This window comes from Osmia lignaria, chromosome 7 (assembly GCF_051020975.1).
Source record: "Osmia lignaria lignaria isolate PbOS001 chromosome 7, iyOsmLign1, whole genome shotgun sequence".
NCBI lineage: Eukaryota > Metazoa > Arthropoda > Insecta > Hymenoptera > Megachilidae > Osmia > Osmia lignaria.
The window spans coordinates 5,614,846-5,635,327 of NC_135038.1; the positions used below are offsets into that span (position 1 = coordinate 5,614,846).

At 35.4% G+C, this 20,482-nt stretch overlaps 5 protein-coding genes across 8 annotated transcripts; 1 reads left to right on the top strand and 4 right to left on the bottom strand.

Moving 5' to 3' along the window:
* Window positions 1-1,987: 1,987 nt before the first annotated feature.
* Window positions 1,988-7,588, bottom strand: Ggamma30A (guanine nucleotide-binding protein subunit gamma-e). Of its 3 annotated transcripts, none has more exons than XM_034324578.2 (3): window positions 7,265-7,588; window positions 5,931-6,097; window positions 1,988-2,244 (listed from the first exon to the last, which is right to left on the bottom strand). In XM_034324578.2, the coding sequence occupies exons 2-3, from the start codon at window positions 6,041-6,043 to the stop codon at window positions 2,139-2,141; spliced, it is 219 nt and encodes a 72-aa protein (XP_034180469.1). In that variant the 5' UTR covers window positions 6,044-6,097; window positions 7,265-7,588; the 3' UTR covers window positions 1,988-2,138. The 3 variants fall into 3 exon arrangements, with proteins under 3 accessions (XP_034180469.1, XP_034180468.1, XP_034180471.1); XM_034324577.2 differs by lacking the exon at window positions 7,265-7,588 and adding an exon at window positions 7,005-7,158; XM_034324580.2 differs by lacking the exons at window positions 1,988-2,244; window positions 7,265-7,588 and adding exons at window positions 4,985-5,861; window positions 7,005-7,243.
* A 585-nt stretch (window positions 7,589-8,173) lies between these two features.
* mRpS33 (mitochondrial ribosomal protein S33) lies at window positions 8,174-10,711 on the top strand. Its single transcript, XM_034324576.2, has 2 exons — window positions 8,174-8,334; window positions 8,430-10,711. Exon 2 carries the CDS (start codon window positions 8,465-8,467, stop codon window positions 8,795-8,797), a length of 333 nt encoding a protein of 110 aa, XP_034180467.1. The 5' UTR covers window positions 8,174-8,334; window positions 8,430-8,464; the 3' UTR covers window positions 8,798-10,711.
* LOC117604477 (glandular kallikrein, prostatic) lies at window positions 8,863-10,257 on the bottom strand. Its single transcript, XM_034324568.2, has 3 exons — window positions 10,048-10,257; window positions 9,440-9,975; window positions 8,863-9,367 (listed from the first exon to the last, which is right to left on the bottom strand). Exons 1-3 carry the CDS (start codon window positions 10,255-10,257, stop codon window positions 8,863-8,865), a joined length of 1,251 nt encoding a protein of 416 aa, XP_034180459.2.
* Window positions 10,516-11,594, bottom strand: CNPYb (FGF signaling regulator protein canopy b). Its single transcript, XM_034324573.2, has 4 exons — window positions 11,298-11,594; window positions 11,112-11,238; window positions 10,906-11,040; window positions 10,516-10,840 (listed from the first exon to the last, which is right to left on the bottom strand). The coding sequence occupies exons 1-4, from the start codon at window positions 11,401-11,403 to the stop codon at window positions 10,519-10,521; spliced, it is 690 nt and encodes a 229-aa protein (XP_034180464.1). The 5' UTR covers window positions 11,404-11,594; the 3' UTR covers window positions 10,516-10,518.
* A 250-nt stretch (window positions 11,595-11,844) lies between these two features.
* On the bottom strand, window positions 11,845-17,584 carry dbo (Kelch-like protein diablo). 2 transcript variants are annotated; one of them, XM_034324564.2, is made up of 6 exons: window positions 17,418-17,584; window positions 16,236-16,609; window positions 15,848-16,163; window positions 15,075-15,772; window positions 14,659-15,001; window positions 11,845-14,569 (listed from the first exon to the last, which is right to left on the bottom strand). In XM_034324564.2, exons 2-6 carry the CDS (start codon window positions 16,547-16,549, stop codon window positions 14,378-14,380), a joined length of 1,863 nt encoding a protein of 620 aa, XP_034180455.1. In that variant the 5' UTR covers window positions 16,550-16,609; window positions 17,418-17,584; the 3' UTR covers window positions 11,845-14,377. The 2 variants fall into 2 exon arrangements, with proteins under 2 accessions (XP_034180455.1, XP_034180454.1); XM_034324563.2 differs by having other exon boundaries at window positions 17,204-17,584.
* Window positions 17,585-20,482: the final 2,898 nt, after the last annotated feature.

Sequence of the window (20,482 nt, forward strand, 5' to 3'; positions counted from 1 at the left end):
GACATTGAGATAACTGGGATCCTTTTCTGATTAATTTTTTAAAAATTAAAGATTATTTGAAATCTGAAATTTTAAAATGATAAGGGGGTCAGGCTGCAATTTCAGGGGGGGCAGTTTCTACTCTCTCCCTGGTTACGCCAATTCATGGTATTAGAAATATTTTAATTCGCTTGTCGAATAAGAAGCTTTTAACTCTTTCATAATAATCGTTAACGTATTTACATCGCAATGTCGCACCGTGAAAAAATATAGAAAGTCTGTTGCATTTATGCTTAACAGTTGCTTGCCATGAAAATGTTCTCACAAGCGTTACAAAATAACGCTACGAAGGAAATAGTATCGATCATCGATGTTGATCCACTTTGTGTAATAACATTCCAATACTGTCTCATACAACTTCATTGAAACTAAAATAAACCACTTCAAAGTATAATGTGATCGATCAAACGTATTTTTCGTTTTACATAAATCACAAAGAAATCTTTTTTTCTTCAACAAAAGAAGATTTTAAATATTAAAATGTCAAGATCTTCGAACGGAGATAATCTTTTTTTCTATTAAAAGTTTCGGTGAATAGTGATTTTAAAATTGTCAGCCACCGATCGTTTCATAATTGAGCCTCTAAAAAAGCCAAACTACGACTCCAGTTTCTGCGAATTGCTTAATTTAAGCAGAACCTGTTTACTGTATTTATAACATCTACTTTATAGAGTTGGACGATTCAGAACACTGACTTTTACTTTTATTTATTTATTTAGCTGTGGGGAGTCATCAAAGATCGGCTCTACAAAATTAAATTTAAAAAAAAATATATTTTCAATAGCACTATTATTATACTAAATTGCAACTATATATATTTTCCAACAATATAAATACTAAATATTTGAATAATAGTTGCAAAATGAACATTGCAAACATAAAATAGAAACAATAATAATAAATTAATATAAATTCAATTTTGTACGATAGATACTTTATGTCCGTTTAAATTTGCCGCGCCAATAGGTGGGCGATTAGCAAGGATCCCCTCCTTCCGTCTTCAGTATTCGGATAGACGCCGGCGAATGTGTGTGTACGCGCGGGTCGCGTGTCTATTTAAGTGAATGTAGAATATTAATTCGTACGTTTCCGAATATAAATCAATTATTAGTATATTAATTAATAAAACAACAAGTGTATTAACATTCGTCTACGGTTTACAAAGGGGATACCAAAAGGATCGGGCACGTGTTGTAAAAAGGTAAGCAATGATTAAACGATGTGAATATATTATTATATTTTCCGTAAGAAATTCGAAGAAATATGCATAGCATATTAATCCGACGACATATGGTATAACGTGTGTACATAGAATGACGTTAGATTACACAGTGTACTTAAGAATAAATAATCCTTACGATATAATGAACGGTTCAAAAAGAGTTTTCATGGTACTAGATTCGAAATTGCACATGGTGTATACGACGTATAACACGTTCGAATACATCGAGATCAAAACAACGATGAGGCGGAAGTAGTAACAGGAAACGAGGCTAAATCATGTTCCTGTTTCTGTATACTTCCCTGTTTGGTCAACCTCTTGTCATTTACTCTTTAAACGAAACATTCGATAAGACAAAAGCTTAACCGCAATTAAAATGTCATGTTCGAATTTGGAGGTTAAATTAACCCTCGCGGTAGGGTTAGGTATATTTTTCACGCGATTCGAAGATAAAACCGAGCTTCAATTCAAGCGTTCATTACTTTGCATACCAAACGGGAAAGTAACTACGAACAGGTAACCACGAAGAATAAGATTGTTGAATAATTTGCTCCAGCTACTTTGGTTCTCCTCCGTGTTAGCCTCGCTCCTCCATGTTTGGTGTTTACGAACAACACTTGGCTCCTTCCTGATCCACCATTTTATATCATTGCACAATTCCGTTGTAACTGTCTCTCGATTTCTCTTCTTCTTTTTCTTCCTCCTCATCATTCCTTGTTATACGTCCTTTTTTTTTTTATTATTTGGTTTTAATAGTTTCTTCGACCGCAGTTAAAAAGATCCTCTTCTCGTTTATCTCCCGCTTTTCTGATGGTAGTTGGTCGATGCCTGCTCTTTTTCTTCTCCTCCCCTACTCTGTTGCGGTTCTACGTCCTGATTACATGATTATGCATTTGCCTTTCTCGGCCCAGGGATTGTTCTTCTTATCGGGCGCGTGTATCAATGGGTCAGTCTTCTCGTTCTCTTCGACGTACTCCCTCATTCTGGAAAGAAATTTTGTTACAGTCAAAACTCCAACGATGACTTCATTAGAGGAAAAAAAAATTTTTTTTTTTTTGTAATTAGACAACACGAGTATCTAAAATTTAAATTACGTTTTATTCGATGAGAGGCAAAGGAACTGAAATTAATGAAATTCGCGTGGGATAGGATTTCTGGTGGAAAGGTCAGAGTACGAATAAATTAAAATTTGTTAAAAATAAAAGTCGATGGACTTTATTGGATTTCGTTACAATTCGCGAACCTGTTGCCGGGGTTCCTAGAGACATTTACCGACCAAGTACGAAAAATCAGTTTGATCGAGCAATCGGCGTTCCTTCGGAACACACAGAATTCTCCTTGAACGCAAAATCGGCCATAGTAGCCGAGTTCCTTTCACCGAGCCGTCGCAGCGAAACGACCACCAACTATTCGTTGCACTTTTCTTTTGCATCGCTTCGAACCTTGTTACGTTTACGGCGATTCTGTGTCCCCTTTTTCCCCCGACGGTTTATCCGCTGACTAATTGCACAGATTTATTAGCGAATTCCGAACGTACAGGATTTTATTACCCCGTTGATATAGTAAATTAGAACATAAGGAACGTGTTAAACAATCGAAATCTTCTCAATTGTATTCTAATAAATAACGATAGAATCTTTTGTTCTCGTTAATCAGCATCGAGCTCACTGGAAAATACGAGAAAATTATAGGCTTTCACTTATCACTGTTGTATTAGAAACGAATGTGGGTTAATGACCTGTTGCTGCCAGCACAGATTGCTTTTCGACGTTCCTAATCCCAATCAACGTTTTATTCTAACGCGTTCACCGTATTTATTACATTTATGAATTCGATTAATACCCTAGAAAATCACTATCCTATTTAAGGAATTAAAAAATTTTCAAAATTTATTATTAGTACATTATTTCTAAAATAAAGTGCACTTTAATGTAACTAACTAAAACTAATGATAAATTATGTAAGTAGTCCAAAGTTAGGAAAAAGAAAAGTAACAGAAACGATCCATAAATGAATCTGTATCTCCGTTAGAAAATGGTCGTTCCTTTCCGAACTGGACCAGTTGTCACAATAAAACGGACAATACCGTTTCCTCGAAGATATCGCGCCACGGTAAAGGGAAAAAGTGAGGGGGTTAGAAAGGGTTCGCGTTTACTGGGAGGGAGAGAGAAAGAGGGATTAGTTTGATCGGGAATAGAGGACAAAAATGGGAGGTACCTTTCACTCTGGCACTCTCCGAGAAACCAACCGTGGTAACTTTTTTCCGTCGCCTGTGATTCGCCTCGAATACCCACGGTTACGGGATAGCAGAGCTGTTAAAACGCGGTTCCGCGTTGTTCCGCAACCAGGAACAACCATCAACTTCCCATATGATGTGACACTATGAGATAGGGGGATAATGGATAAGTTGGGAGTGAAATTTCGATTAGCCCCTTATAGACTGCAACCGGAGATGGTTTTTTGCGGAGAAGTTTCGCGTGGCAACATAAATTCGTACCATTTATATTACGATACGTTTTTTGAACAACAATCCTACTGATTAAACCCCTTGGACCAATCGGGTAGCTGCGCTCGTCTGATCACTCGTACTCCGCCAATCACAGGGCGCGTTACTTTACCCCTAGGTAAATGAGCCTGATAAAGCCAATAGCATCGCGCGGAGGCCAGTCAGTCTGCTCTTGGGCTTCGAAGGAGCAGGGGGTGTTTTTTTTTTTTTTTTTTTTTTTTTTTTTTGCGATTCGTTTTGCAAACTTTTGCTTCAAAATGAAAATCATTATAAAGACATTAGCGATTAATTAATGCACAGGATAATCTATGATATTAACTTTTTAACGTATTAGCAGTTAAGATATAAAACTTGACAAATGTCGAAAAGAACTTTTCCCTTCTTTGACTAGTAATAATAATTTTTGTGATTCGTTTTACGATCAAGTAAAGTTATTGGTTAAATAAATAAATAGTTTGTCGAGTTTCATAATTGATGCCCCGATATTTACAAAAGTATAAAAATTGAAATAAGATTTTGAATACTTAAACACTCGTTTAAAAGGAATGGAATTCCAGAGTAATTACGTGTATCTCGAGCGCACCTACGATCAAGATTGTCTTTGCCACTTACGTATCAATATTAATACCTTAGTTGCAAAGTAAAAGGCAGTTTCGAGCGAACAGATAAATGAGATTTCATGGATGTTTTTAGTATAATAATTCATTATCAGATATAATATATTAAGAAATATCGATAGATCAAACCGCTGAAATATGATTCAAGATTACCAGGAATGTTAGAGCAAAAACTATGTCAGCGTTGATGATGTATTCTTCGATGGATAGTGATCGTAACAAGTCCTTGTAAAAGTAATTCCTATGATCGGAACATTGTCGAACGGGGAATGTCGACGACCTTAATGCACTATTTACACCGTAATAGCAACGCGATCATCTCGTAGTCATCAACGATTATATTAGTTATCGTGTGAAATTCGTGTATTTGGATCTCTGATCTTCTGGACCAGAGTTACGCGAAAAATTCTTTATCGAATTCATTGACAAATATTAATTTAGTAAATAAGTTTGTCAATGAAATTGTATTTATAATAAGATATTTTTGTTTTGTTTCTTCAGGGAATACGCGATTAACTGTGGACACTCCACGTCCAAGGAGATCCTCTCTCTGTATGTAACATGGAAACGCCAGCGCAATTCAGCCTTGGTTCTCGGCTACTGTGAGTATTATAAAACACTGTACACGAATTATATCCTCATTTGCATGTAAATATTACACATTGTCCGCCATGATCCACTGATTTGAAGCTAATCGAATAATCGTAAGATAAACTGGATGAAAAGTTAGGAAAGAAGATTTATTATTATCTCAACTAGTGTTCTTCAAGGATGTTAGAATGTAAATATTGTTTGTTCAGTTATTTAACAGAAGCTGTTTAATGACTCTGCATGAATTAATTAATAGTAAATATGAATTGATTATAAAAAGAATGCTCGAAGGATATTATGTTGTGTCTATCTTTAACAACAGTGTTGTTAATATCTTACAACTTCGAATTTGTATTAACGATGGAAAACTATTTAAGCCCCGGAAAGTTTAACATCGATTTGACCCATTACTCCAGTATAACGTAGACATTAAAAAATAACATTTATCGATAATCGTTTATTTTAAACAAAGAATTCGGAATTCTTATTTCCATCGATGCTCGAATCAATCATTCATTATCTTAACGAATGCAAAATTCAAACACGACCCCTTCTGATTATTACTAAAAAAACCGAGGAAAAAATCAAATAAATTGGAGCAACAGATGAACAGATGAATAGGAAACCATATTCCATGAGAATCAATGAATCGAAAGGGAGAAAAATGAAAATAAATTGCAGCCATCAATTTCTTTTTGCAAAACGATAAAAAGTTATTATTAATATCGATAGAAAACGATTAAAATGGTGAAAAACATGAATGGTATAAGAAGTCGGAGATAAATGAGGTTGTCAGACTTGTAACGCAAAGCTCTTCATGGACCACCATCCCAGCATACCTCTCGAGCAATGTATCGAATAGGATAAAATTTCAAAGAAAAACAAACTAAAGGAGGGAAAAAATGCAAATTACATGTATGATATATGAATGGGAAGAAGAAGCTGATGGACTTACGCGGCAATGCTCTTCGACAGGGGCCATCGTTCCATACTGGCCTGGTACTTCATGTTCTCGATCTGCTTCTTTAGTGCGTCCTTATCCATGTTGGCGAGTACACTGGGATCCATGGTTATAGCCGCGCCTCCCTTTTGCCAGATAACAGTCGAATAGCGCTTGCGCCTCTACGAAAAATCAATAGAACAGAACCAAAGTGTACATGGGGACTCCTGTTATAGGAACGGTACAGCTACGTCATCATAGACTGGCAATAGAAAATTCGATTCAAAGAGGAAAGGTCCATAAACTTCTTCTCCGATACCAGTCTCCATCCAGTCTGATCAAAAACACATATACCAAAGAAAAAAAAAAAAAAATTAAGAATTTTCTGTTGATGTAAACTGATCATTGTTTGGGATTCATCATTGAAGGTGTCTAATCATTGTACGAGGGATTCTGAGTAAATATCATTAAATCTTAGGTCATTAGTCACCTCCCTAATGAGATAGGGGTAAATGCTGGGTAGCTAGACGCGTGTGAGTACCCGAGATTGCCCGACGTAGAGTTCGGGTTGGATCGGGTCGACTCGGATGACGTTGGGTCGGAAGAAGTCGGGCGGGATCGGGCAAGAACCCGAACTCCTACATATAAATGTTCGAGATCTCGAAATTTTTCGCATTTCGATTTGAAATTCAGTATCGCGTTCTAAGTAACAGCGTTTAGATGGAATTTGGTTAGTTTACTATTCTTAATTTGGCGTTGAGTATACAAAAACGAACAGTTACTTAAAATCGCTTCGTAATTTGAGAAAATAAACACTGTTACTCTGAACGGCTTATGACGTCACAACCTTCGAGTTCTGTTCGAGTTGCGAAGGCACTTTTCCCCCTTAAAATACCTAATTCGATATTCTTTAACATAGATAATTGCCATCATTTTCAATTTTCTATTTTGAAATGTACATGTTTTGCATTAAACCACTACAGTCACCTATAATACCAACGGGGTTAGGCATCTTTCAAATATTTATTAAATTAATACCAGTATACTTAGAAAAATTTCTAGAACTCATTCAAATTACAATGTACTCACAATAGAATGTTTGATGTCTACTTCTTGAATTGAAATTTCTTGAAAATTGAAAGTGATAGAGAAACAGGATTTACAAATTTGTATTCAGCTCACAGAACTCTATAATAAGCGGTTGCTATTACAAAACAAAATACATACGTGTTATCTTTCGGCCTAGATTCGTTCGCGTTTCGAGCGTTACTTCACACGTTCGATCGGATCGTTGTACAAATTTTTCGTTACGTTTAGAGGGTAAATTTTCGACAAACATCGACACTTACCCAGCGGGCGGGTGGTTCGAACAGGAAACTCGGGTAGTACACGTGTCACGGAAGGTCCGTTTGGAAACTTGTCCGTCGAATAATTTCGTGTAGCACTCACTTTGTCCGAGGTCGGTGAAGTTCTGAGAAGTGCTGACTCTTGGCAGGTTTCTCGATTCGCTTACGAGAAGCCTCAACAAAACTCGGCAATCTAATTTGCTGGTAATTTACCTGCCGATATCTTCAATCATTGTTGTCATTGGAATATTCTGCGGCGAATGTTCTACCACAAGTAATCCGGCCACGGAATAAACTCGCGGATCTCAATCCAACCCTCGACTCTTCCAGAACGATCGCACAGCGATCAGATTCCTCTTGAAAGAATTATGAATTATGAGTATATTTCAAGCGAAAGTTATATCGAAATAGCCTTCTGTCTAAACACGATAGTATTTGAAATATTATTTTATGCTCCTAAACTTAATTTAATCGTTTCAAATACTATTCGGATCCGGATAGATCTTAGGTTCCGGTTTTGTGATAGATCAGTAGGTGTTGCAGGGTGGCCCTGTTTGTTTGAGAAAAATTCAGTTATTCAAGTTAAACGTTTGTGCACTTAATTCTCAAATTAGTCACGCGAGCACATTTTATTGGGACTGAATTAATTTGTTTTTCAAGTTTGCACAATTACGCTGCTACGCAATTTGAAAACAGTATCAATGGTGCCATTCAGTGGCGAGTGACGCAACTAAGAAGAGAACCGGAAGTAACGGACTGTTCTGTTGATTCTTTAGCTGGCTAAATATAAGTATGTATACCGCAGTTCACCAGAGTCCATAACTGCGAAAGGACCAGTTTTCGTTCTTCGCGCAGCTCTAGTGCGCATCTTCGCCCTGATTGGCGATACGAAGTGGAAAGCGAATAGCAGAGAGCTCGCTGCGTTCCCCCACCATCTTCCAACCTGCGCGTCGCAGTTATGGTCTCTGGTGAACTGCGGTATAATACTTTTAAACTTGATGTGTAAACTTTTAATCATCGACTATCATTAATTAAAAAATATTGAAATTTATGTTCAGAATTAGCTACATTTCGTATGTATAAATGTATATTTGACATTCACCCAGTAGATGCAAACAGTACCAAACGTTTAACCTTTATAACCTTAATCTTTTATTATACGACCTAGGCGACGCTCTTAAAAGGATACTTTTAAGTTTCAAAATGGATAAATATATTAAACTGAAAAATGTGGGTACTAATTACGCGAAGCATATGAATCGTTTAAGTAATCGAATATTCGGTGAAGTAACAAGAATAACTAACAACAAGTCGATGAAAGTTGTTCAGTTGTTCAGTGAACAACCGATAAATAAACGAGCAGATATAATTAGTTATTATCCACGTCACACTCAAACGACATTACTGATGAAGAATCTTAGAAAGTATGGTTTATTCAGAGATGAACATCAAGACTTCAACGATGAATATGAACGTTTAAGAGAGCTCCGTGGTAAAACAAAATGGGTACCAGTATACCTGAGAAAGAAGAAATAAATTTTCTTATTTTCTCAATGAAATTGTGTATTTTATATAAAATATATACTTTTAAATACAATATATTACATGTAAATAATAATGTAAAAGTATAAAAATATAAGGTACAGGAAATATAAACTGTTAGAATGTATAACAGTAATCCTAGAATTAACTGGTAATAAGAATTCAAAATCATTTATTTCTAATTGTTCTATATCAAGTTCTTTTATGACTGGATCAAACTTTTTACTCTTACATAACATTGATTTATTTGAATTGCTTAATTGATTTTTCTTTGATTTTATCATTTGGTTATTGGGAAGATTTTTAGTCTTACCAATTTCTTCGTATCTATGAACAATTGTTCCCTTTGCAATTTCCTCATAGGGCATGTAATGAATACGAGAGGATTTATTTATAGGATTAAATTGATGAAAAATAGGTATATATAACTTATTCCAAATGTGAGATAGATTTTCATCTTCTGTAGGTGTTTTGCGGTAGGATATTGTTGTTCCAGATAGTCTATCATTGTCTTCCCATTCATCTATTTCTTTATCATTAAAAATCAAGTCATTTATCCATATCCTTAAATAATATTATACATTAATATTTCAATATCGTATTTCAAATTTATAAACTCTGTTCCCAAACTTATACCTAAATGCATCAAGATCAAGGTACGTTGGTAGATCGCCGCATTCTAAAGAAAAATTTGTCCAGGATGCAATTCCGACTAAAGATGTTTCACGATGTTGATTTTCGCATACAACCGGTGAACCTGGATTCCCAGCGCATGCTTTCATTTCATCTTTAAATTCCACCATAGCACAAAATACATTCGTATAATTCACACTTGTCTTTATCATGTAGGTGCATAATTTCCAGGAATTAAGAATCACTTCGCTGTATTGAATAGGTTTAGCCAGAACTTTTGAGGATGGTGAAATGTAACTTTGCCAACCGAATATTAAACACGGTGTATAATTATTATTATATTTGACGGGTATATTCGGTAATATTACTTTACCATTACACATGTCAAACGGTTTAGTTAGTTTCATAAGAGCTATATTATAATCTCGATCAGGAAGAACAGAGTACGGCTCGTAATGAGGATGTATGTATGTAGCTTTCACGGATACCGTTTGTTTGGTATCGGTTCCATTTAGCCCAGTTGCAAATAAAACAATGGACTACATAAATGAAATTAAAAATTACATCGTTAATATCGGTTTTCTTAACGTTAAGAATATGATGTGCCATACATTTCTCTTGTCTTGTACACATTGTGCTGCGGTCAAAACCCAGTCTGATGATATAAGAACTCCACCGCATGGTGCTATTGTTTGAAACTGTATTAACCAAGGAAACTGACCATTTTGAGCTCTTTTACCTCTGAGCAGTATACTTTTAGATAGCTCCAAATTAATTAACAGTAAAAATAATAAAATATGTATTTTCATAATTAAAATCATTTTGCATATAGTATCAAGTGGCTATGTTCAGAATAGTAAGTTTGCAACCGTATAAAATCATTGTTATTAAACATAAAATTATTTATTATAAAATGATTAAAAATACAATATTAATTATGGCAGAAATTTGGCAAAATGTGTATTATTTACAGACTAGATAGAAATAGATTAGTTAAATTTATGAAGAAAGGTATTTTTCATTTAATATAGAATTTCAAGTTCATCATCTTATTAACAGATGTAATAATGCATTTAGGACTTTTATAATTCTTCTTTAACCTCTTTTTCTGTATCCTCAGTTTTTGTACTCTTCTTCTTGTTCTTCTTTTTCTTTTCCTTTGTATCACTGTTAGTTTCACCCTTTTCTTTGAGGCAAGAATCATCACCACCCTTCAAAGCCCTCTCTGAACACAAGTACCTAATTAAAGGAATTTCTTTTTGATAATTGTAATACCACTCTTCAATATCAGACTCATGATTTTCCAGTAAATCTTCGCATTGTGATTTTAAAGTTGTTATCTCCACTGATGGTTTATCCCATAATTCATATGGAATTCCTAGTTCCACCTTGACACCTTTGTCCCTGTATAAATATACAATCATATTTACCTTCATCATTCTGAATGATATATGAAAATATTATCTTACACAAGTCCATGAAGAGTTTTGAAGGTTTGGCTCATTCCTTTAGAAAATCTTGTACTATCTGAACGTTCCTTGTGAATGTTATATTCCAATATACGTTCGCAAAGATCCTCCATACTTTCTAATAAACGTAATTCTCTGAAAATGAAAGTCAAGAATTTTATAATGGTGTAACATAGTGGAATGTTTTAAACGTATTTGGAATTTACGATTTCTTATATTCCTTCTTTTTCTTGGGCAAAACATCGTCGACCGAATAACCAATCTCGAGCACATCTCGCGTTTTACCAGTTTCATCTAATCTTGCTTCTAATTCCGTGGCAACAACTTTGCAAACTGCAAAAGAACGTATCGTGTAGATTATAGAACGAAATTCTAAATATGTATAACAATACCTTCGCACTTGTTCGCATATTTTACACCTTGCTCTTCTTCGGGACCGCCGATTACAAAATAGGAAAATAGTAAATGCGTTAACAAAATTTGTGTTAAAGCGTACATTATTCGGTCGGAAAATTAAGAAGGAACTGTTCGGTTATGGAATGAATAAAAGCATTTATTCGTCAGCTGTATATTAGCCCCTCCCAATCACATTTAAATTTTTTCTATTAACATTTTTGCAAATATATTAAAACTTAATACAAATACAAGATTCTGGATAAGCGATCAGTTACTATGTCCACTCATGTTTATTGCATATCACAATGGCTCCGAGAATGCTATAGTTGAACATATCGTGATAAACATAAATCACCATTAAAAGATTTATTCATTTTCTCGCGTTATTCGATAGATGAAAAATCTTTATATTAATTTCTTTTAATAATATATGAAAAAATGTACATATTACATTAACAAGTTTCTACTTGTTTGTTGGCTATATCTTATTCGTCCACGTTTAGGCGGAATAATTGAAATCATCCAATGAGAGTAGAGAACACAAAAGAATATTTATTCAAATAGTTTCACTGTGATTTCACTTCATTTCTATAAAATGATAATATAGTATCTGTTGAGATTTTGAGAAATTTGCAACATCTTAACATAAACTGAAAGGTTCACTACACCAATAGATTCTCTTTGTTCTATTTTAACATTATATTTTTGCTTAACATTTGGACAGACTTTTAATATATACAAAAGCAAATACCCATTTACAAATAAAGTTTATAAAAACTAGCAAATAAAGTGTATGTAATGAACATACAATAATGTACTTATTTATTTTGTTCATAGCAGATATAAGTAAATATGTCTCTTACCTGAGACAGTATTTATGGAGTTCTGTTTCAATAACAAAAAAGAAAAAATAAATGTAAAATCGTGTAACGTTACTTACATAGCGTTCATACTTTCTATCATACTCTCTTTCGTTCTTTTCCTCTCTCTTTCCATTTAAAAACTGAAAAGAGTACTTCATATATTGTTTTGTACTACATTTTCAGAATTTGTTCAGATAATGTATATGAAACTTTTTTTTGAAGATTGAAAAATGATAGTAAAAGGTTTGTTCTCTTATTATGTAGAATAGAATGTAATTTTTTGCTGGAGTAGAATAAATTGAATTTTTTGAAAATAACTAAAGTTGGGCAAAGTAACATTTTAATACTGTATTTTTATTTCTATTTCCACTTGTTTACATACAATCATAAAATCATTGAATTTTTCAATTTCCCACATGTTACATTCTATTCTGCATTGATATTCTTTTGATTGTCTGCTCCGATAATAGGACTCATAAACAGACAATGAAAAATTCCTGAAAAATGATAAATGAAATGTCATTGAAAATCAAACATCTACAATTGTGCAGGATTTGAAATTTTTTGAAAACAGTAACATTCTCTGTCGTAGCTATGTTTTCTTTTAACTACTTGAAAATCGAATCTGATGTTGAACACTTATTTTTTGAACTTCGGTTTAGCAATTACAATAATTTGTACCATTTTAATTCGCTAATTTGATTAATCGAACTCAACATAATTTACTTCGCATATGCTACATTGATTTTACAAATTTACCGTGTTTATGAAGAAATAGAAATTCTTTCACGATTTATACTTCTAATTAAAACTGGTGGTTCCGTTTGAAGAAGGTCATGATACAATGTTGAGAATTTGTAGTTTCTAATAATGATATTTTGTAACAAGTGATTTATAGACAGTTACATCGTATCGTTCAGTATATCCTTATACTAGTCATGTGTTCTTTTATTTATTTTTTTTTTTGTCAACAATCTCATAGATGTAACACAACTAGTGAAACTTTCAATTTTGTAATTAATCAAGAAAAATCTTTACAGTTTTCTTTATAATTTTTCTATTCAAATAATTATAAAATAATATTCGTTATTGTTAGTAAAATATTGCTCACATTCAGCCGAACTCTGCTGACTCTTACTAGATTATTATCACAAACGTTACATTATGAAATTGTTGGATTAATGATCCCTATCACCATTTTGTACAATAAGACTAATTATCTTGAACGAAACGCAAATTTATCAAGTTTCTCTTCTTTTTTTCATAATGAAGTACAGGAAAGAAAATGAAGAAACCTAAATTTCGAAACTACAACACATTCGTTACTTAATAAAAATTCATCCTATAACTTACTAGTGTATTTCATACATTGTCTTAAAAACAGAAGTGTGCTTAGAGCCTGAAACATTTGTTTCATTTATTTAGATATACATAAACTTTTGGTTTCAGTTCAGTCTTGTTGATAAAAATACGTTGTAAAAAGCATACTATCGAGACAGAAACGTTTCGTTTGATTAAATCTTTATTTTTGTTTCTTTGTATCAATTGGTGCACAAGCAGCCCTTCGTAACGTACTTCCGGTGTTTAATGAGGGCTTTGAAATGTTTCTTTTCTTCGATCACTGAAAAGAATGGAAACAGCGAACGTTCCATCGAGATAAAAATATTAGTTTAAAGAAAAAAAAGAAAGAAGATTTTGCCTTTCTGCTATAACAAAAAAAAAAAAGAAGAAGTTACAATATAACACTTAAGTCTAAAACGACTGGAATCAAATGTATCTCGTAATGCATAAAAAGAATGTGTAAATAATATAGGAAATAATATCTTACAACATCTTACTTAGAAAGAAAATGATAAAATCGTGGCAGTTGGAGCATAATGTGTTTTCTTACATTAAAAAAGAAAGAAAAAAAATATACATTCATGTTTAGTAGAATACGAATCTTAAATAAAATGACTGATGTCTAAAAATGAATGATAAGTTAATGAAGGCTAACAGATACGCGAATAAAAGTGACTTTAGAAAGGCAAAGTCTTGTTAAACGCACATGTTACTTATATAATGCTCATTGATCGGCGGTAGCGTTTTCTAGTATTAGTTATAACAACAGGAACCGATACAGGAGCGGGAGGGGTGACAGGTGTAACAGGGGTTATCGGTGTGAGAGGTGTTAAAGGAGTTTCAGCCATTTGGGCTGAAGAGGGGGGCCTGAGCTACCAAATGTAGTTTTCAGTTTGTGGGGCTCGCATTACTCCCACACCTCCGCCGAGCCTCCTATAATTCATACAACCACATAATTTCCATTGATTTTGTTCCGAATCATATACTTCGATAGTTTTCAAATAGGCAGTTCCATCGAATCCACCCACGGCATACAGTAAACCATTCACTACCGCTAATCCCACCTAGATAAAACAATTTCTTTTATTAACAAAGAAAAATGGGAAGCGATTGAATTGAATATATATAATACTAAAATTATTTTTTCACTTACTCCGCTTCTCCTTGATGTCATAGCTACTATCGGACTCCAAGAGTTCGTGTGAGGGTTATACCGTTCTGCGCTGGACAGTTCCATGCAATCGTCTCTTCCTCCAACGGCATAAATTAGATTATTAAATACAGCACAGCCTAGATGCTTACGTCTAGTAGACATAGGGGATACTTGAGACCATTTGTTTTGTCTTGGGTCGTATCTTTCTACCGTGTTCAAAGGTGATTGCCCATCAGACCCGCCGATGGCATATAAATAACCACCTAACACGGCAACAGCCACTCCAAGTCTTCTAGTAGTCATAGGCGATACTTTGGACCATTTATTCTCCTTGGGATCGTATCTGAAAAGAAGATATATGATTTGTCATTTTTTATGGAAGAAACAAAATAAAAAATGTGACAAAGATATTTTACCTTTCAACGTGGTTTAAACATTGGACACCATCCTGACCACCTACCGCATAAAGGAAACCATCCAATACTGCAACACCTACACTAGTTCTACACGACGTAGTGGGTGCAACGTCGCAAGACCATTGATTCGTTTGCGGGTCGTATCGTTCGATGCTATTTAAATAACTCTGTCCATCGTGACCCCCAACCGCGTACAACAAATCATTTAATACAGCCACTCCGACGCCGCATCTTCTTTTACTCATCGGCGCGACCATCTTCCAGTCGGCGGTGTTCGGATCGAATCTTTCAACGCTAGCTATCGCATCGCCGGAACACCATCCTCCAACGGCGAACAAAACTTCGCCGCGTCTAGTTGGTTTACGGGGTCGTGTTCTGGGTCCCTGCATCAGCGGTCTCTCTTGAGGGAGTAGCAAATAATTCTTAGCTTCGTCCACCAAGTCTCTGCACGCATCGTCGGATCGAACCAAAAGATCAGAGCCTACAGTTCCAACTAAAAACTTTGGACTAAGAAGGGGTAATCGTACATGCTGAAGGACTTGCGCCAAATGTTGCCTTCTCTCGGTCACGTTGTACTTAACCCAATTCATAACAGCGCTGAATACCTGTTCTTCCGTTCGTACGTTTAATTCATCCGACGAAATGATATCTACTAATTGGCCGACAGGTAGTAATAGAAATTCTTCGCTTTCCATTACCTGCGTTTAAGATCAAACGTATAAATTAAATGGCAAACGAATGAGAATGAAACTCTGAAGATACGGAAGACATACTTCCTGAAAATTATGCTGGGTGAACTTGTCCGCGATTCTCAACAGTTCACGGCACGAATGAGTGTCCGCAAACGCACGTATTCCTAGACAATTAGAAGGATCTAACTGGCGTTTGAGAAACTCGCAACATATATCTTGAATCTCTGCTAGCTGGAGAAGGCACGCTGCTGGAAGGAGAGTTTGAACGTTAGCTTCCTCGACGATTATGTGAGACGTGTAACAGAAATCTATCAGTAATTCCATCGCCATTTCGTCTATATCACGTATTGTAACTTCAGTTTGTCGAGATTCCGCCAGCTCCCCAGTAAACATTGCTCTGTACAAGAAAAGAAGGCATTGTAGTACAATGAAGTGATCAGTTCTCTTAGAATTGAACGCAACGTTTTACCTGAAGTACGGACTGCACGCCGATAGAATAACCCGGTGCGCAAATATTTTTCTGGAACCAACGTTGAGGACAACATCGCAGAGTTCACGGTGGCGACGAAGGACATTCAGTTCCGTGAGCGTAGCACGAGGATGTTTCTCGGATGTATGACTGAGGCGGGCTGGGGATGGCGCTCGTTCCACGACCATTTCACCCATCCTCTGCGAGGACGGGGCGCCCGCGGCCGCTCTCCCCGAGGCGCCCCTAGACCCCCCTAGCTGGAGGCGCAGCGGGGGTGACGCCCAACCCCACACCGAGTCTATCTGCAACACCATTCACCAACCACCACGGCTCTTGAACGTGCCTGTACCAGGCCTTCTGATCTTCTCAAATTCCTACAATCAAAATATCCTTCCGTCGTCATCTTTATAACAGCCAGGCTTGCCAAAGGTATTCTTTGTAAAAGCATGCAAAGAGATATGTGTTAGAGAATACAAATATGAAAGTCTGCTCAACATGAAAGTGAAAGTGCTGATTGTATATAAGTGTTTCTGTTGAATTTGGTGTTATTCTAAAGGTAATCCTAACTGGGTGTGTATGGTTACTGGTATCCTGTAACATTCTAACAGCTTCGTGCAAAGCGTTATAAGTCTTAGAGGCATTAAAATTTCAACCCAAAATATGAAATTCCAGATATACAAATATGTATACAATGCTCTCTTTCAATTTGAATTTTACAATCATCATAGAGTATAAATTGGTGTACACTGTGGACAATTCCTGACGTTATACTATTTAGAAACAGAAAGTATAGAAATGATTACAAACAAGGTACTGTATATTGGGCGGGTGACATGGTTTTCAAGTAACATTTTTGACGCTCGTACAATCATCCTTACGCTGGTTCGTGTAAAAGTGTTTTTAAGAAAATTCGTCGAGTCATAGGCGTGAGAAAGTGATAGTATATAGAAAACATCATTGACACTCACTGTATGATGGATACGAGGGTTTATGACGTACGATTCACAAAGCCGAACGAATTTCTGTACAGTTTGGCCAGTTTCCCAGCTAACGAACGATAAATAAAATATCTGATCAGGTTCGTTCGTTTCACGATATGGTTAAAAGGATAGCATGCTGTTGAATGTTGGGTAAACGATGCGTTTTGAAAAATCGGTGTAAACTAAAAAAATTCAAATGCACCAAAATTCTATTCCTCTCGCCGAAATTCCTATCACGAGGGCACTTTCATTTTGAATTATTTTTCCTCTGATGCACACACAATGCACCAAATATCAATTTCGCTACTTTTCTCAACCAAATCCCAGGGCTACGCTCGCGTTGTGCCAATTGTGTCAATCTACCTTTGCTTTCCGTTCACATCTAACAGATGGAGACACTACATTCTTGAAATTGTCCGAATCGTTGCGACGGCAATTATGATTCTCATTTTTAACCACAGATGGTGAATCAGTGGCCGATTTCGTTGGTTCGTTCAAAGTGGTTATATGGTGTTGTGTGTTTGAAAGAAAAAAAAAGGGTTTCTCTATCGGTAGACATACACAGGTGAGATTTAATACGTATTTTCTTAAACTTGCGGATTTCTAAGTTCAAAGAAATGAAATCTCAAATTGTTTTTTCACTAATAGTTGCAAGGGGTGTGTAGTGAGTGTATTGGAAAGGGTTAGGGATATATCAATTATTATATGATTATTAATCTTTAAGTTGAATAATTAATTTCATTGACTTAATTTATGCTTGCAAATTGTTCATTTTAAAAGGAAATCATAATGTTAAAAGTATAAAAGTATCGGTTTTATTTCTTCTTAGAATGAAGCAAAATGGCGTGACCACTAAAGTCGAATATCGCAATCGATTATCGCGATCAATTATCGATGAGAATCGAACGTTTGAAATATTAAATTTGGAACGCATCGAATCTGTTAATAATTTCATGACATAAAAGTAAAAAATAGACATTGAAATGTAGAATGAAAGGAAACAACTTTCCATTTACATATCGTTAGAATTGTTCGTTAATGTAATCGTCCGATCACAATATCTTTCAGTTGAATCGTGAAAGCTGGTTGTTTCATGGTTATTTGTTGGATCATAAGCCCTGTGGGTTTGCTTGTGTGACGATCGATGCGCTTCAAAGCGAAAGCGGAAAGAGCGTCGCGTGTCTGAATATATATTTCACTTCCGCGAATATCGCCTCTCATTTTCTTCCGCGAAATTATTCAATCATCACGCGACAAGCGGCTCGAGCCGTTGCACTGTGCATCACCTTATTAAGATTACATACAACAGGTTGCTTGTAAGTTCCGTGGGCAAATCTAGGTCACCCGTAATAAGACGTAACCGATTTTTATTGGCACCTGCCATACCGAACTCACGATCATCCGTTTAATCGTTTTATCGCATTCTGCAGCTTGCAACGGAATCGCGTTCACGGAACTTCCCGCCGTTTTATTGCGCTCTCCTCTGTTCTCGTTTCACGGAAGTGCTTGATCACGACCGGTGATGAAATTTTGGTTAACTTCAATTTTTAATCACCCTTTGCGATGACTGTTTAAATAAATTCAAGATGTGACCCTTGAAAGATGAAACGATATATGCCATTTTTACCATTTTTACCATTTTTACCATTTTTACCACTTTTACCATTTTTACCATTTTTACCATTTTTGTCTTGAAGGGTAAAACACGTTTCCTATTATATAAATCTCGTACGGAGGAACGAGTTAATTACACGAGCGATAATTTGTTAACAGAACGCTATTTAAATCCATGCAAATTTAAAAAAAAAAAAAAAAAGAAAGAGAGAGACATTATTCCGGGTCGTGTTTCAAAAAGTTGCAATCGGTGGAAGTTTCTGAAATCGGAGTTAAACGCGCCTCGAGGCAACGTGTTTAAGTCAAAAAACCGCACGGTTACATCGGTCCGATACCTCTTAAACCACTTTAATGACGCTTCGACGCATCGCGAATTTAAAATTACACCGACGACTCGGTCTCGATAAAGATCGTACTCTTGCAAAAAACCGGCCCCCGAATCACCGAGGAGCCATGATAAACCGCGTCCGTGGATCAGTGCGGTCTAGTTATACAAACAGAGATTCACTGTACTTTCATTATAAAAGAAATTTCACTTTTTAAAATCAGCAATCGAATCAAAAGTTTCGATATTAATGGCAGGAAATTTAGATAATAGGTATTTTGGAATCCGCAGTAGTACAGACGTACAATATGAGCGACGAGTAAGAAGGATCTACAAAGAATTAATAAAAATAAAATATTTTTAAGAAAAGTATGTTAAAATTAATTAGGATAGTTCGTAGAAAAATTATCGAAGCAAAAATTTAGGTATTTTGAAAAAATAATATTCAGAACGTTTAGAAATGTGAATCTATGAATCCGCAGTAGTACGAATGTATAATAGGCGCGACATCTTTCTTTTTATGTAACCATTACAAAAATATTGCAAACATTTATCTAATTAGTAAGCTCGAAATTTTCTTCTCATAGAAAATGATAAAACGATGTTGAACATCTGTTTTTCAAGGATCAAAGAAATGGTCAAAGTATATTCATACAGGTACTTTATTTCGAAAACGTACAGACACATTAAGGTGAATCATTTTACGTTCGAGCCGGGTGTACGTCGATAAAAATCTTCGATCAGATCACAGCTTCTTAATCATAGCAACGGGACGTTGTGCTCACAGGTACGAAATATAAACTTCTTCGACGTTGAAAACACGAACAAAGAAACGTTTGTGCTTCGATAATAATTCAACGCGACTTTCTCGTGCAAGAAAAGAAGAAAAAAAAAAAACGTCGATCCACTTATACGGTTTCTTTTTCTTGCCATTCTTTATTTCGATCGAACATTATTTTCGTCTTGCTATTAATCTTTGCACGCGAACAAATGATTGTTATTAGTAATATATGACGCACGAGGTGCGTCGCTAGTTATTTTATATAGGTTACTATTATTAAAATTTATTAGCTAAAAAAGAATGTTATTAGTAAAATTTCGAAAGGTATCAAGTATGGCAAAGATATATAGGACGTCCCGCATATTTCCTTCCTACCATTAGGATTGTGTAAATACCTGGACAGATTCTTATCGTATGAAAATATTCATCCTAAAGTGACCGATCTCCACTAAAACACCGTACGCGGTAATAAGATAAAATAGTCAGATGTGAAGAAACATCTGTATTCAAATGTACGGAAACGCACCTTGAGAATTTAGTTATATAA

Coding starts and splice junctions, on each gene's coding strand:
- Ggamma30A (XM_034324578.2), bottom strand. CDS start 6,043: ATGGATCCCAGTGTACTCGCCAACATGGATAAGGACGCACTAAAGAAG. Junction 2,245..5,930: donor CTGTCGAAGAGCATTGCCGC/GTAAGTCCATCA, acceptor ATTTCTTTCCAG/AATGAGGGAGTACGTCGAAG.
- mRpS33 (XM_034324576.2), top strand. CDS start 8,465: ATGGATAAATATATTAAACTGAAAAATGTGGGTACTAATTACGCGAAG.
- LOC117604477 (XM_034324568.2), bottom strand. CDS start 10,257: ATGATTTTAATTATGAAAATACATATTTTATTATTTTTACTGTTAATT. Junction 9,976..10,047: donor GTGTACAAGACAAGAGAAAT/GTATGGCACATC, acceptor TCATTTATGTAG/TCCATTGTTTTATTTGCAAC. Junction 9,368..9,439: donor CTTGATCTTGATGCATTTAG/GTATAAGTTTGG, acceptor ATATTATTTAAG/GATATGGATAAATGACTTGA.
- CNPYb (XM_034324573.2), bottom strand. CDS start 11,403: ATGTACGCTTTAACACAAATTTTGTTAACGCATTTACTATTTTCCTAT. Junction 11,041..11,111: donor AAGAAGGAATATAAGAAATC/GTAAATTCCAAA, acceptor TTTCATTTTCAG/AGAATTACGTTTATTAGAAA. Junction 10,841..10,905: donor AAAACTCTTCATGGACTTGT/GTAAGATAATAT, acceptor ATATTTATACAG/GGACAAAGGTGTCAAGGTGG.
- dbo (XM_034324564.2), bottom strand. CDS start 16,549: ATGGTGTTGCAGATAGACTCGGTGTGGGGTTGGGCGTCACCCCCGCTG. Junction 15,773..15,847: donor CCCAGCATAATTTTCAGGAA/GTATGTCTTCCG, acceptor TCTTAAACGCAG/GTAATGGAAAGCGAAGAATT. Junction 14,570..14,658: donor TGACATCAAGGAGAAGCGGA/GTAAGTGAAAAA, acceptor TGTTTTATCTAG/GTGGGATTAGCGGTAGTGAA.